Below are 17,242 nucleotides of genomic sequence, written 5' to 3'. Positions count from 1 at the left end.
ATTTCAGACTTTTTAAGTTGGACTGAAAGGGGCCAGCAATGAAAGTATCATTAGGGTTGCTGGGAAATCTTGTTAAGTATGTAGAGAATAACAAAATAACTCATAAATCTAGGCCAATTGGCTGGATTATCCCCCCTTTTAAAATGGAATCTTTACTTCATGTCTATAAATGGAAGCTGCGACAGCTCACTATATGGAACAGTTTGGAAAAACGACAGCGGAATTAGGAATAGCTTCGTAAAAATGGGAATAAATTAAAGGTAGATTAGGTTGAAGTGAATTGATTGTGTGTTTTCTACTTAACAGAACATGCAGAGAGGGTTCTTTCCACTGGGATCATGTGTGGATACGTTTTAAAATCATCCTCCCTCATCATCCTTTACCATCCACATCTCACCACCAAGCTCATTATTATTCACACAAGTTGTTCCTCTCTCTCTCTCCTTCCCTCTTGTGTCAAGCACACACTCTTCAGAAACAACAAACAGACGTATTCCTCTTGACAGGGGTCAGCCAGTCACTGCATGGCTTTTCCTCATATCTGATCTTTGACCTCATGTGGAAGTTCAGTAGAGGTCAGGGCACGGCCCCCAAGGTGTGGGTGCTGGTTTGTGTTTGTGTTTGTGTGTGTGCGTGTGTGTGTGTGTGTGTGTGTGTGTGTGTTTGTGGGTGGGTTGGGTAGGAATGGTGCAAGGGGGAGGTGGGGTGTCAGGTCACACAGTGTCTTGATATTTCTGATGTCTCTGAAGTGAGACTGTTTTCCTTCCAAACACAGGACTTCACATCGCCTTTTTATCACCCTCTTTCATCTAAATGTGATTAATCATGCTGTTTGTTTTTCTTCACCACTATTCTCTCTCTCTTCTCTCACATCTCCCCTCTCGCCTTTGCCTTACTCTCCTCTCTCTTTCTCCACTCTTCATCAAGCCATGGCTGCTCATTTTGTTTTTCATTTTACCTTGTCTCTCTTCTTTACTCCTGTTACGTCTCATATCCTCCTCCATTAGTTTTTTTTCCCACCCACTGTCTCCCTCTTTGCTTCCCTCATTCCGCTCTCTCCTTTACTCTTTCCCTTTAATGTAATATCTAAGTGTGGCTGGGCCAGTGGTTCAGTGCAGCTCTCGGTCGAGGGACGCCACTGGGAGGATGATTGATGATGATAATGATGATGATGATGAAGAGGGTCCACATACTCACCCCGGAGACCACAATGCTTTTCCAGAGTTGTCAGGGCCAGAGATACAGCTAGTGCCATGAATAACATAGCAACGACCGCACGTGCACGTGGACACATGCACATTAGGCTTTTTTTGTGCAAACACTCATGCATACACCATCACACACAGGCACAAACACATGCACTCATCCCACACACACACACACACACATACCCACATTGGCACATTTGAGATACATAAGCGCAAATGCATGCATGCGAAGAGTGAACACAAGTATCCAGGAACAGACTCCAAGGTTTTCCAAGGAGCCAAACCGCATGTCATTCAAAGCTCATTGCTGCAGTTAGCGGGTCCATCCCAATCCTCTAAATATAATGCCTGTCCTCTCCTTTATCTGTGATGGACTTAGTCATAGGACAGGTGAAATCTAATAGGAGGAGACAAGAGGAGGAAGTGGTTTTAGCCTCTTGAGATGCACCCTAGGTCTGAGTCTCAGTATGGAGTGTGTGCAGTGTGATGGGCATGTTGTGTTCATGTTGTTTTCATTTAGCCACGCCAATAGCACTGCCAGACACTTGGCACCAGCCTCTATGGAAGGAAATAGAAAACAGCCATAAAGTGTTTATCAGAGTCAGAATTACAAGGCCTTTTCTTTTTGGTTGTTGCTCTCTTTTTTCTAACATGCTGCCTGCTTCAGGTTTATGAGAAGTAGCACATGGTATTTGGCCTGCTTTGTGTGTGTGTGTGTGTGTGTTTGTACTATATGTGTGTGACCGTGTCTCTGTGAAAGTATGTGTGAGTGTGCATGTCTGTGTACATGTGTGTGTGCATGTGTGTGTGTGTGTGTGTGTGTGTGTGTGTGTGTGTGTGTGTGTGTGTGTTTAACCTGGCAGAATGAGTGCATAGAGGTCTGGCTCTGTTTACAGGGCCTGTCACAGCCATTCATTGCATGCTAACATTTAGCGTCTAGCATGTTCCATTGAAAGACTATTATATCTATAGCTTAGCTGCTTAGCTGTAGCCTACTGAGTTTACTGAGCCTGTCAGAACCACTCAGTCCAACCAAAGCCACTGTGGACCACAGCCAAGGCCCTTGGGTTTTTTTACTGTAGCGTAGCTTTAGCATAGACATTACTCTGCCGTAGCCTAGCGTAGCATTATGCAGGCATGGGCTTGGCTGTAGTCAGCTGCCAGCTCATGCTAACCATCGTAATGTAAGTGTCTGAGTGAATTAGCCTTCCCGTTACCAGGGCTCTTGTCTGCACAGTCTCAGCCCCAAGGAAACCCCTTGTGTGTTTGCTTATTGGTTCCTAACAATCACACTGAGAAAAGCATTTCATGATATCATACACAGCTTTTCTGAATGAGGAACATGAACATTATTGTTTTGATTAAAACCCACTGGGGGTTACGGCAAAGGAACACAAGATTAGACAATAAGACTCTGGCTGCAACCACCAGGCCAGGGTCTCTTTGAGTTTCTATAGTAAATTGCTGCCTCTAAGGGGAACCCACCTGGTGTCAATAGATTTTTTCCTGTGTCTTTTGAAATGAAATATGTCTTACAATGACATGTATATACTTGGACTGAAGACTGACAGACCCCCCCCCCCCCCCTTTCTTTTTTTTCTTTTCCTCACTCACAGGATGATGAAGAGGGAATATGGGCATGACAACCATCACCATGGTAACCCTGGATCCAGCTGTGGAGAGTGAGTACAGTCATTCCCATATCCCTTACTAGCTGTAGAGTTAAAACACTCCCTGCTAGGCTGTTCTCCACTTAGTATAGGATATCTACTACAGATATTTTCATGATCTTTTAAACAATAGGTCTCTTCAGTGGGTTAGGGCAGCTATTAGCAGGGAATGGTGATGGCTGCCACAATAACCACACCATTACCCAACTCTGACTGAAGACAGCGTAATGGAACCCGGCTCCTTTTACTGTTGCTTATGAATTTCAGTCGACTACAGAGCCTGAGTTGACACAGAGGTTTACGGCTGCCTGCCTATGAAGGGCTTATGCGCTGCTATTGCAGTGCATGTGCTGTGTGTGCTCACTGTAGCAATGAACCGTAGGTAACTGCGGCATTAGGGCTAACTACACACTCAGCAGCCTAAGAGAGCGTACCAGGGCCCAGAGGTGATAAAAACGACAAGAGTGAGAAAAGCCAGAGAAGGACGAGTCTGTCTCTCTCCGTGTCCGGCTTTTTTAGTCGTAGTAAAGTTTTACCGTGCTACCCCATCCCGTTGCGCGCCTGCGTGTGGGGTGGTTAATTGCAACGCAACACAGAACAGTCGTGAGGCTTTTTTTAGGCTTCAAGCTGAAGAAGCATAAAGTGAAGAATGCAGAGTCATAAAGGGTAATTCCTGTTTTGGGGTTTTATATCGAAGCCCCCCATCGACTCAGGATGCCTTTGAACGCAGACATTGGGAAAGAGGTGCAAGGAGGGTTTTGGTTTTGCTTGGAGCTCAGACACGGTGTGTGTGTATGAGAGTATGTGTAAGTGAGAGAGAGAGAAAGAGAGGGGGAAATAGAGAGAAGTTTATATTTGTGTGTGTGGGAGAGAGAGAGAGAGGGGGAGAGGGAGGAAGAGTGCTTATTAATCTGCGCTTGTGTGTGGGAGAGTGTGTGTGGGGGGAGAGGGAGAGGGCAAACCAGGCAGTATAGTAGTCATAGTTTCCAGTGCATCTCATTCTTTTCCCCCAGTAATCCACAGGTGGACCATCACAAGCAGATTCTGCCTCTAACCTCAATGACTTAGTAGTCGTGCACTTTGTCCTCGCACTGCTTTTAGGATTAAGAGTCCTATAGCTTGTGTGTGAGAGCAAATGGTTTGTCTTTCTGCGGTGTAAAGCAAGTGTGTGTGTTTCGCCATGATTTGTTTGCGCGCGCGTGTGTGTGTGTGTATGTGTGTGAGTGTTGCTGAGCTATATAGCGCTGGAGCAGCCCACATAGCCTATAATCCAGTCCATGTGTGCTGAGAATGCAGCAGTGTCAGGATTCACCGTAATGAAACAGACCAAACTGCCCCCTTTCTCCCTCTCTTTCCATCTCTCCATCTTTTTCCATCACTCCTGCTCTTTCCACCTTTCCCCTGCCTTTGGCGCTTAGTATTCAAACACATATTCCTTCAAGGTAAAGCTGGGGTTGAAACCAGAAGCTGTGACTATTCCTTCAGTATCTCCAATCAGATATCGAGGCAGCATGCGTGCATGTGTGCGTGTGTATGTGTTTGTATATGTGCGTGTGTGTATTAGTGCTCCTTATCCCAATGTAATAGAATAAGCCCGGCACATTAGCCTTTAGCGCAGGGTGGCGTAGTGGCTAGCCCTATCTGCGCTGCTCATCTATCCGCTGCTGTTATTCTGGCGGTGCACAGCACGAGCACAGCTAACGTTTATTAGCCATCCTCTATGGGAGAACAGATGGGAGCCATTTAGCGGTGTGTAGCTACAGCGCAGTAAGGCCAGACCTAATCCCCATATCCTGTCCCTGAGTGAGCCCTCCTTAATATGAGCAAACAGAGATGACAGCACTGATAGACACACTGCCGGGGATCTGTGTGTTTGTGTGTGAGAGTGTGTGTGTGTGTGAGTGTGTGTGTGTGTATATGTGTGTGCATACGTTAATGTCTGCGGAGGCTTGCATACTGGCTTTGATTGGTGTTTCGTATGGATAACCTTGACTCCCATTGCAAGGCTACATTTTGCATTCCACACAAACCTAAGTGCTGAGTTTGACTTGGCAGGTTTGAGCCCTGAGTGTCCAGGTGTTGATTTAGATTGGTTAGCCATGGTTCCATCTACAGGGATGCTAGGCTCTGATTGGCTCGTTGCGGTTGTGTATGTCCTGCTGTTGATTACAGCGGTTTTGTTTACCCTCTTGGCCTCCCAGACCCCCTCTAATGAAATAAGAATGTCCTTTTGGACAGGGAGCAGGAGAGGGGTGGCTGGGGGAGAAAGGGGGGGGGAGTGAGGGAAAACATGAAGCCAAGAAAGTGAAAGAGAAGGGAGGAAAGAGGTTTTCTGGAAACATTATGCTTTTATCCCACCGTGAAGTTATTTGTACTGAATGAAGCGAAAAGAAGCTGAGAAGCTTTCCAAGTGGGGACAGAAATATGTTTGTGTATGGATGTGTGCGTGCACGGATGTGTGTACAGGAAGAGGTGAGGCCTCGTTCAGGTTAGAGGGAAAAAGAGGACAGAAGAGGACAAAAGAAAACACGAGTCAAATCAAGAAAATGGCGTTGATTTATCCGTGCTCTGTAAGCACTTTATGTCTGTCTACGCTGAGTGCGTGCATGTACATAGGAAGGTTTTATGTGGGGCGTGAAATTAACCTCATCTGCTCACCTGAAGCATGAGGATTTTGGGGGAAGGCCACTTCAACAAGGGAGTGCTAAACCAGCTGGCAATTGAGATTAGGCAGCAAATTCTTAATCACTCCACACTTATATTTAGTCATCACAGAAATTTCGGTGCTTTTCAGCCTTTTTTTCCTTTCATTCGACCTTGCAATCCAAGAGCTTGTCACTGCCTCAGCCTGCCTGTATCTGAACTCTGCACTGTTACCATTTCAACAAGGCTCAATGTGGTGTGATGTTCAGCCTCCTGATAAAATTGTAACATAGCCTAATGTATTTAATTACACCTGTGCTAAGCGTAGCCGGCGGCTGCGTTGTAATTACCGGCGTTTGCATGTTACAGCGATAACTCCGACTCGCTTTGTATCAAACTTGACAGGTTGGTTGAGGTCAGTTCAGGACCTTTTCTATGGATTTTTAAATATAAATCTGTCAAAAGTCAAGGTCAACGCAGGACATCAAAGTTTGCCATATGGTAATACAAGGGGTATCCTAAAACATCATGTGGAGCATTTCTGTGAGTGTATTCCCAGTTTTAAGATTTACTTGTTTTTGAACTTTGTCATACCTATTCTGAGCTACTAATAATAAAATATGTAATATATTGTATGACAAAGCACAAACTTTTTAGTACTTTTTCCGCATATAATTTTATATTTACTGCGCCAGTAATCTGGTAGTAAGTTGTTTCTTCAGCCCAGTAGAAATTTCCTTCTACGATGCCTGTTGGCAAGCACAGAAAATCCACACAAAAAAATCTAAAATCCAGGTTCCACCCCATGAATATAATGCAATTGCGTATAAGCAGCATTTATAAATGTTGTTTCTTTGTGGAGAAGAATGCATATGGGCGTACATGCTTGTGTGTACGTGTGTGTGTGTCTGCTCACATGTGTATAGCTGTGCTTGGCCATGTGTCTTTGGTGACCAGTGAACCACAGCATGAGGGGTCAGAGGAGCCGTCTGACCGAGGCCATCCCTCAGCCAGCTGTCAGCGTGACCAGTCTGTGGGGTCAAAAGTCGTCCCACCCGGCTGAACATGAGTGGAGAGAAGTCAGCACCTCAGCATCAACTCAACAACACACAGACACACCTGAGCACTGACACCTGAGTGTACTGTAACTAGCGTCTATTTCACTGGAGCACTTTCCCAAAACCTTTTTAATAGTCTTTTAGCACTATACCCCCTTCTAATGAAGATGCAAATAATCTCAGTAAATTATTTAGCAAATTGAGACATCAACATAATTGCTGTAAACAAATGAGACCATCACCTGGACAACTTCTACTGGCCTGCATTTTACATTCTGTACCACCAGATCAGATCTGATGGGAAATCTGATTGCGTTATAGCAGATAACAGGAAGAGACACACCATTCTTGCAGCATAAACAGAGATAAAGACTGTCTGCCTGTCAGATGATGGAGGAAGTGAAAGATCTATGGAAAAATTAATATGTTTATCCTTTTATATGTTTACAGTAAAGTAAAGAAAGCGACCACATGGAGAGAAACAGAGGAAGGGGAACAAGTATGAACATTTTCTTTGCAATGGAAAGCAACGACTTTTATGGAAAGTGTGGTCTTGGAAACATTAGCACTGGTAATACCACTGGCATGAGATAGAGGCTACATTTGTTTACCCTAATCATATCAAAGCATTGCGATTAATTTGACGGCGAGCCATTGGTGTTTAACAATGCCACGTGCAGTATCTTTAAGAAGTTGCTGGATCAGAGGTGATGGTGCTGCTTTGTGCTTCTATGAGCATAGTGAGGCTGTGAAATGCACCCATGGAGAGGCATCTTCAGCCCCAGCAGACAGGAGGAGGAGGAGGTGGAGGAGCAGGAGGGGCGGGGAGAGAGGAAGGCGGCAGGAGGGTTGGGCTGGCAGTGTTGTTAGACAGACAAGTTTATTCATGTTGTTTTTGTGGTTATATTGAAGTCATATGAAGGAGAGGACAGCTAGACACCTGATGTGTATATCATAAGTCAGTTAGTGTTAGTAAGCTCCCGTTCCCCCCACCCACAACACAATCATTACACCAGCTGACACGCCGCCACACACACACTCACCTCGCTTACTCAGGCAAACGTGCACACACACACACACACACACACAAACACCGGGCCACAGATCAAAGTGTTTTCCATTGCGAGGAGTGAGCACTTTCTATTAATCTTTAATCTGATAATCAAACCGTCCAAGGATGGTTGGTTTGTCAGTAAGCTGCAAACTCTTCCTGACCCCCCACCACCCCCACCTTCACCCCACACCCCACACCCCACACCCCTCTGTCTGGACATGCCAGGTGTGATGCGGCCTGTCTCTTGCTATCTGTGTATGTCTCTTTCTCTCAGGTTTGTTCTCTGTGCAGCCACAGCTCAGTCAGCTCACAGTCATAAATCAGCACACCTCAACCTGTCGCAGATGAAAGACCTCTCTTGCTGTTTTTAACTTCTCTCTCTCTCTCTCTCTCTCTCTCTCTCTCTCTCTCTCTCTCTCTCTCTCTCTCTCTCTCTCTCTCTCTCTCTCTCTCTCACTCTCTCTCTCTCACTCTCTCTGTTTTTTTCTCTCAGTGTCTCTCTTATCTCCATCTCTTCTTCAAATGCCTTTGCCACAAATACTTTTGTGGCTGGCTGACTCAAACACAGTATATTTTAAGATGAAGATCTAAAATGCTTTGTGGTAGAACCCCGTGATGTTGACTTATACTTAAATAGGGAAAGAGTTGATTAAGATGTCTTTTGTGAGCTCTTACGTTGCAACTGCATGCTTGAGCGTGTGTGTGCGCGTGTGTGTGTATGGGTATATGTGCCTGTGTGTGTGTGAGAGAGAGAGTGAGAGGTAAAGAGAGAGAAAGGGAGAAAGAGAGATCTTGGCAGGATTATAAGGGTGTTTTGTGAGCTTATGGAGATGGCAACACACAAAAGCCCTTCCCTCAGGAGAAACTCGCACCTGGGGAGGCACTTGTGAGTGTTTGCATGCCTCTGTGTGCATGTGGGCGTGTGCGTGTGTGCAAGAGAAGTCAGTGTGCATAAGAGAACTCTCAGTGGGATGCTTCAGAGGTCGGATCCCCTGTTCAAGCTGGATTACATCCCAAAGAGAAAGTCTGAACATCCACAAAGAGGCAGTGATGGAGGGAGGGATAGGGATTTGGAGACAGAGAAAAGGGAATCACAGCCCTTTTCGCTTTAAACCTATTATTTTCCTCAGACTTCCTGGGCTTTCCACGCACGCACGCACACACACGCACGCACGCTGAAATGCACATGCACACAAAACATACCATACAACCTCAGGTCTTGGGGTAAGTCCTCTCTTGTTCCCCGAGCAAAATGTTTTTAACATACAGACCCACCCCTAGGCTGCCAATCAAAAACAGTCTCTTGTGGTCCTGAGCCCCCACTACCCTGAGGCAGAGAGAAAAATTGGTGGTGCTCCGAGGGGGTGGAGGGTTGTGTTGTTGTAGAAAGCAAACTAGAGGAGTCACACCTGCAGTGTGTACTGGCAGATACAGAACAGAAAAGACAGAAGGAGAGAGAGAGAGAGAGAGAAGAGGGATGCATGTGACATGACATGACTACTAGTATTGTAACACTACTCACCTCAAGGATGTGACACCCTGCAACATATAATACTATTGATGCCTCAACTCAAGCACCATTACATACTCACACTCACACTCACACATACACATACACACTCTTAAATTGGCTAATAGAAAGCAAACATTTATGATCAAGATTGACACCAACGGAAACACCGTGGCGGAGAAATAACACTAAATGTATTTTAATAAGTAATAGAAGAAGGAATTCCACTATTTTCTTTCCCTAACCTATTCTAGGAATGCCGGAGCTGCCATAGGACACTCCTTGTAGAATTGAAGAGGAAAACTAACAGGAATTTACCTGTTTCCTCCCGCTGAAAGTCATCTCAGCGCCGAGTCAGCGGAGAGGCTTCATAACATGGGCTATCACAGGACTACTAGAATAACATCAACAACCTCTGGGCTGCCACTCAACATTAGGGCTGACCGCTAATTAGGCCTCATATAACACTAGGCTGCAGTTTATTTCTCACGCTAGCCCAACACTTACCCGAAGCGCTGCCACCTGTCAGACACTCATGAAGACTGCAGCGTATTGTCTTTTGTTGCAACAACCACAGATTGACATGCGGCAGTTAAATACGTCATTGTAGCCTCTCTTTCCTCAGAAGAAGAGTCATTGACACTTGATAGAAATGACCTTTTCAAACTCGGATTATGTCTCGCGAACAAAGTCTTCAAAACCAAAAATGGGTCACAGACCTATTGCTGCAGGGTGCCCGCATGACAAGTGTAATAAAAGGTTTTAATGCCCCTGAGTCCCAGGGCTATAGAATCAACTTCTCTTCTGGGCCCCACACTGAAACAGTGAGGAATCCCTGGCGTACAAGAAAGCCAGCGCAACACAGCTCAGCCTGTGGGGTTGAGTCGTGTGTTTTCAGCCAGGCTGTGTTTGCCAGTGAAACCTTAGTATTGGACACCAGAGTGACCTCCCTCTCTCTCTGTCACTGAATCAGCTCAATGGGCAGATTAGTACCTACTCTGTGTGTCCCTCATGGCTTGCTGTCCCTGCCGTCGGCTCTGTCAACACAACGTCACAAGGGTGTCTGTGCTGCACACGCATGCATCCACACACTCAAAGAAGTACATAAATTCACTCTCTCTTACACAAACATGCATGTGCACACAAGAAAATTTCACTCTCTCTCTCTTTCTCTCTCTCTCTCTCTCTCTGTGCTGTCTTTTATCTGGGCCTGTGGAAAAGCCGTGCTTGTACGATGACATTCAGCACAGGATTAAAGCCCATGTAAGACCCTCCTCAGCTTACACTGCCGCTGCCAAGAGGGGATCTCTACAACCACACACTCTCATGCAACCCTGCACACACTGGCAGACACACAACCACGCACACACGCCGACGCACATCCACAGGCGTGCATGGACACATGCACACTGATGCACATGCACGAATCTCTGCACCCTCGTCGCTTAGCATGTCGGCCCCTCGTTACTCCAGGCCAAAGGACGTCTATCTCCTCAGCAAACACAGGCGTACACATTCAGACACACGCACACACACACACACGCACACTGACACTGACATCCTTTTGTCCCTCATCCCAGCTATCCTCCTCGTTCTTCCCTGAAACCAGGGTATCCTTGCCAGGAATGAGCCCAGACACCAATCCGATCTGTCTGTGTTGGAATCAGGGATCTGACTCCCCCTCCCACTCCCCCTACACCCCCACACACACCCTCACACACAGGATAGACAAAGAGATGAAGAGTTACAGTTGAGAGAGAGCTGTGAGGGGATAGCAAACAGAGATAGATTGAATACAGACTTGAGGCTTTAGTCATCCAAGGCCAGACATGGTCAGGACCTTAGGTAGGATGCTGGTGTGTATCTAGGTCAGTGTGTGTGTGTGTGTGTGTGTGTGTGTCTTTTTTGTGCATACCTCTTGGAGTCAGTTGGTTGGGTCTGGAGAGGATTCTCATTGGAATGCCTTCTGATTGGGCCAGGCAGCCGTGCTTTTTCTGATTGGTTGTTTATCCTCAGGCTTCTACTTTTGGGGTTGCTTTGCTTTGAATTGATGCATCTCTCTCACTCCATCTCCCTCTCCATCAATCCCTCTCTCCGTGTCTCGCTCCATCTCAATGTCTGCTAGTGTGCCGCTAGCCATGTGTTTGATGTGAGTGTGTTTGACGGCCTAAAACAGAACCAGCAGTGGAGTGCTCCATGTTTCCGCCGGGCCAGCAATGCTCAATATGGAGACAGTTGCCCACGGTAACCTTAGGTGCTAAGTGGCCAAGTATTATGTGCTTTATCAAAATCAGGTTGCTGAATTGATTGACAGGGTTAGAGCTGGGTTTGGAATGGTGCCAGCACTCTTTGATGCTCTTTTTGATACGGCTTCTTGTCTGTCCATCAGATTATGAATAACTGTCTGATGCTTTGTTAAGTCCTGGCAGTTTAGCAAAGGTTTTCTCTGGGGATCCTTTTTTCCCAGATATATTTGTCTTGTCATCCAGTTGATTTTGGAACCGATTCTGTAACGGAGATTACCCTAAACTGTAATCCTGCAGTATTTCATTCACCTTATGTTGTATTGCCCTCCGAAGATCAAACAAATGTGACACAGGCTGTTTCCAGCCAACTTTGCTGCCAAAAAAAAAAAAAAAAAAAGAAAAACAAGCGAATCAATGTGCATCGCCTATGTTATTCAAATTATTTTGAAAAGCGCACAACTGTAGCGTAATTAAACCTGATGACCTCCTCGCTGTGAGAAAAGCGGTAATAACATCCCTCACTCAGTTACACATGACTTCATTGTACTTTAGTTGGCTATCATTCACTACCATATTTCCTGTTATTAAATCGAGCATAAGCATATGCCAAAAAAAAAACCTTCTCATGCTATCATTTCTGTGAAGAAACTGTTTTCATCACCTTTTACTGCATTATTTATTTGTCCATATGCCATCCTCTCCATCTTAGCCAAGTGTAAAACCTTTTTTTTTGCAGCATTCCAGTCTATCCATCCAGGTTTTGTTGTGCATAAATTACAAATTTCCATAAAAATAGTTGGACGGAAACCGTGCCATGAACAATAATTTTTGATATCAGACTACAAGAATAAACAAACTGATCTTCCTATGACCCATATTTTGGTTCCTACGCTGAAAAAAACGCTGCTATTTCTCACCTGTAGTTGAAAATATTTTGACCATTACCTGTACTCAGACTGGCGAGGGGGCAGGGGGTAACTGAGTGAGAGAGACTCGCCTCTCGGACCTGATTATCCTTTCTCACCAGAGGCAGGGCAGAGCATGGCAGGATAAAACCTAACACCAGTCATCAATAGCTGCCATTGTGCTTTAGCTCCGCTCTAATATCCTATCCAGAAGTGGCCTAGCCTGTCAGAGTGTGTATGCAGCTTGGCTTCAACCCTGCAGCTATAGGATTAGCTCCACTGCTGGGTGGTCCTCCTCCACACCTCCTCCCACTGATCTCAGAGCAGCATTGCAGCTCACCGCACACTCAGTCGAGGTGTGAGCGGCATGCATCAGATCAGTGCACCGAGACCTTTACGAGCTTATCATGCTTGATATTCGGCACGCTTTCGTTTCATTGCATTTTCCATAGTACAAGAATTCCTGAGACGTTTCGGTTTGAGTGCCCAGTCCAGTCTAGTGTTGCCGAAAAAGAGCTTATGGGGTCAGCCAGCTTCACCTGGATAAATTAAAAGTTAAAGAAGAAAATGGAGGTTTGTGACTGTTGCGCGAAGGGTGAGACATTACATAGCGGAGTTATACTGTAATGGATTGGTACTTAGTAGCTCGAAGTCATAACCATTAGTCATATGTTTTTATCTCTCTCTCCCTTTCTTCCCATCTCTCTCTCCCTTGGCTTCCACACGGTACCTCTTCCATCCTTGCAGTCATCACTCTTGTATGGCTAAGCTGGTTGTAATAAGGACAGAGCGCTGGTTGGCATGTCTTACTCACACACACACTCACACACACGCAGACACCGCACATGTTCTCCATAACAGTAGTCCCAGAGACAGACAGGTAGTGTGACTGGAGCGTAGCACTCGGAGGCCTGGCGTTCTCCCCATCTGAAGGGATGGGAGCGGAGGACAATGTAAACACTCTGTCACACACATAAACAAGGGCCCACTCAGGTTACACTGCACAGTTGGAGAAAGCTCACCCTCTCTTTTATGGAGAAAGTATTTGTGTAATTTGTTTATGTGAGATTCCATAGCCCTAATGGGGAAATGGCTTTTTCGGCATCACACTACACCTGAGTTCAATTTCACTGGCTCTCTCACAGACAGATCGTAAAGATGGCATTCCACAGTGGACGAGATCTGTCTTTCTCTCTTGTGCCTCTCAATTTCATCTCTCTGTTTTCCTCTTTCTCAGCTTTATTCTCCTCCATCCCTCTCTTTCCCTCTCTCTGCCTCTATCTCTACTTTGATAAAAGATGGTTGTGTAGAATAAGCATTCAGCTAATATTCAACATGAGGTGAGTTAGAGCGGTGTTGATGCAGTTTTTTTTTAGATTTATATTTAAGCCATGTTAATGTGAAATTCATCAAGAATGTGTGTTTTGCAGGTGATAATGTAAGCATACCGTCAGTTAGATTCTGCAGTTTTTGCTGGTTTTGGAGGGATGTTTATGATTCAGGAGAGGAATTGCTTTAGACCACCACCCAAAAATGTTAAAAATGTATACCTGCATTTTTGATTAGCCAGACCTCCTAGCCAGTAACTCTTGCCTGCTGATGTGAAAAACCAATAGGCGCTCCACAGCTCACATTATTTGTACGTGTGTATGTATGTGTGTGTAGTTGTATGTGTATGTATGTATATGTGTGTGGGTCAACACAAAAGAAAACCAGACCTCTCCGTGAACTTTTTGGGGAGCACACTTCAAGCAATCACTGCTTGATAAAATCAATATTTTCATTACTCTGTGCTAATAAGACGCCTCAACCCACCCTGCTACGACACACACACACATACACTCACACATGCCGTTGCCCAGCTCCAACCCCCCTGCTACTCGAGCAACACACCATATGTTTAGCAGCACCAAAACAATGGCTTAGCAGAGGCTTTCTGCACCGCAACGCAAATGAACTGAAGTGCAGGCCAGAGAACAAGACCCAAACATGTGTTTGCTTTGTTTTTGCCTTCTAATTACATATACACATAGTTATTTCTCTCACACAGTGTGTGTGTGTGTGTGTGTGTGTGTGTGCGGGTGTGTGAATGTGCACGTCTGTTTGTTTCTCTGTTGCAACTCAAGGCTTTGTGTCTGGAACTGGTGTGTCTCGCAGCAGGCATTCCATTCAGACTAACACTGTTTGTTTAGGTAATAACTAGGCTTAGCTATAATTTGTTTGTGTGTGCGTGCGTGCATGTGTGTGTGTGTGTGTGTGTGCTCAAAGACAGACAGACAGACAGACAGGTAAAGAAATAACTCCCTTGCTTTTTACGCATTCGCTCATAAAGTCAAGCTTTTGAACTTGGAAACAGCTCAGCAACAAGCAAACGCCTTTTTTGTCTCTCTCCTCACCCAAGTCGTGTTGCTTTTCCTCCGTCGTTCCCAGATTTTTCTCTTAAAATGGTAATTTGAATGACTTAGGCTGTTAGGCATTGCCACATACTCTCCCAGTACACTTAAACTTCAAATGCTCCAGTCGGCCAGCATCATTTTCATACTGATAGGCCTCATTGCTTTTGTGTTAAGTATTAAGGTATTACACGTACGCGCATGCAGACGCACACCACCTATCAAAAGCATACTTCCCCTCAATATCAGAGGTCAACAAGGGCCAGCGGTTGCCAGATCAGCTAAAGGGTTGCCAGATCTAGGCACTTGTTGCCAAGTGGTGAGTCCAGCATCACACACACACACACACACGCAAATAGAGATCACAGCAGGCCAGAGGTTTTATCAGTGATGTCAGCTGCTATATCAACTCAGTCCACCATCCTACCACCACACATACACACACAGACACACACACACAAACACACGTACACATATTCACACTATCATCTGATGCACTGATGCCAGATAGAGCAAAGACACTGATTAGATTTTGTGGTTCTTGGATGGAGCTCGCTGGATTCCAGTAGCTTGCAAGCGGCACAAATGAACTAAGAGCTGTGTGTGTGTGTGTGTGTGTGTGTGTGTGTGTGTGTGTGTGTTTATGTGTGTTCATCTTCCTTCTCCGATATGGTTCAAAGTGTGTGGTGGTTTGTGTGCCTGCATGCATGATATCAACCTTTGTTATGCGTGCGTGTGTGTGTGTGTGTGTGTGTGTGTGTGTGTGTGTGTGTGTGTGTGTGTGTGTGTGTGTAAGGAATGAGGCAACATACCGTGACTTTATCATGAACAGCAAAGCAGAAACAATATTAACAACTGGTGAAAGATGTTTTGTGGACATTTCTCGCATTCCCCTTGGGTGGAAAGAAAAACAGGTAGAGAGAAAGAGAGAGAGACAGAGGAAGCAATAGAGAGAGAAAGGTGTGTGTGCATGTGTGTGTGTGTGTGTGTGCGTTGGGTGGTGGTGGTGGGGGGTTGAATAGCTATAGATATTTCTGTGGGTTTGAAAGTATGTTGCTGCTCAGTGATCAGTGTAAGCCCCTTTGTAGCCGTCTTCTCTCATCCCTTTGTAGCAGTCTGGCATTTCCAAACACAGGAAGTGTTGCTCGGTTTCCTCTCCCTTTGTCCGTAGTGTGTGCTCGTGCGCGCGTGTGTGTGTGTGCGTGTACCCGCACACAAAGGCATGGGAGTTATCAGGGCATGAACGGCAGGTGTCCCAAGCACTGCCCATCACTCAAGCATTCCACTGTCACAACATTTTGTTCCCTGTGGGAGAAGAACATTTAAATAAGATGTAACCTTTATTAATCTCTTGTTCCTTCTCTCTCTCTCTCCCTCTCTCTCTCTGTCTCTGTGTGTGTGTGTCTCTCTCACACACAAACACACACAAACATCACACATGCACATATGGGGGTCACAGTTATTTGTTTTTCCTACAGAGGAAAAATGCTTTCTTCTCTTACAGCCCGCTTTGGTCTTGGTATTCCCTGACAAGTGTGTGTGTGCGTCTGTGTGTGTGTGTGTGTGTGTGTGTGTGTGTGTGTGTGTGTGTGTGTGTGCGTGTGCAGAGACAGGGAGAGAGAGTTTGTGAGTGCTAAACCCAGCTTCTTGCCTGAGTGCTGCTGCAAAGGCCCAGGTTGACAGAGAGGATTGAGAGTGTCATTTCTGGTATTAAGCCTAATGAGCAAAACTGACAGACAAGACAACAGAGGGAGACCATTACACAGCTACACACACACACACACACACACATACACGAATACACACACATGCTAGGACACAGATGTGCACAGGCAATTACAGAGAGGCGTATCAAAGTGCTGGGATAGGGCCCAATTAGAGTGCGTGTGAGCAGGCCATCCCGTCCCTACCTGCACACCTCAGGGAGGCGAACGGTGATTACTCCTTACACCTCCCTCTCCTTCGCACTTTTGCTGGATCTTTCATCTTTTCTCTTTCTCTCTACCTCACTTTTAATATATATTATCTCTTTATATATCACTCCCACTTCCAATCCGACTTGCCGTCTCACTTTCCTGTTTTTCCTCTTTGTCGTGTCGTGTTGTGTGTATTGTGTATGAAGCTTAACTGTTCTCGAGCCGCTGAAATTTCGCCTCACTGATGTCACATTCTTCAAGTCTAATGCTCCTTTTACAGTGACCTAAGATCCCACAACCATCTGGGACCCGACTCAGTGTAATCTGGTTAACCAGCATTTTAGTCCCTCATTGTGAGCACCACAGCAGCACTGGGTAATTACTGGCTTTGGCTTCAATTTGCAGAGGTGTAAACAAGTCACCTGCTAATTTGCCACCTGTATAGGCACGGTGATACAGGACATGCTTTACATTTTAGGCAGGCAGTCCAAGCCTCAGCGTAACTTTAAAGATACAGTAATTGAAATCACAAAAAACAAGGACTGTTTAGACTCAAATGACAAAAAATGTGGAATAACCACTTAAACAACTATGAGAAAGCTCAGACTCAGCCATTAGATTGTGTTTTTTTCCACACAT

The 17,242-nt window shown here is 45.5% G+C and overlaps 1 protein-coding gene across 1 annotated transcript in view; it reads left to right on the top strand.

Annotated features, from left to right (window-relative positions):
• Positions 1-17,242, top strand: part of LOC115361633 (ERC protein 2-like) — a 159,653-nt gene that overhangs the window by 121,817 nt on the left and 20,594 nt on the right. The window contains exon 18 of the mRNA XM_030055142.1: positions 2,825-2,890. Within this exon, the coding sequence (XP_029911002.1) occupies positions 2,825-2,851 (27 nt within the window). The 3' untranslated portion in view covers positions 2,852-2,890. The remainder of the gene's footprint in view (positions 1-2,824; positions 2,891-17,242) is intronic.

This window comes from Myripristis murdjan, chromosome 7 (genome assembly GCF_902150065.1).
Source record: "Myripristis murdjan chromosome 7, fMyrMur1.1, whole genome shotgun sequence".
Taxonomy (NCBI): Eukaryota; Metazoa; Chordata; class Actinopteri; order Holocentriformes; family Holocentridae; genus Myripristis; species Myripristis murdjan.
Note: the sequence above shows the minus strand (reverse complement) of the source record. Positions and strands in the feature narration are given on the sequence as shown.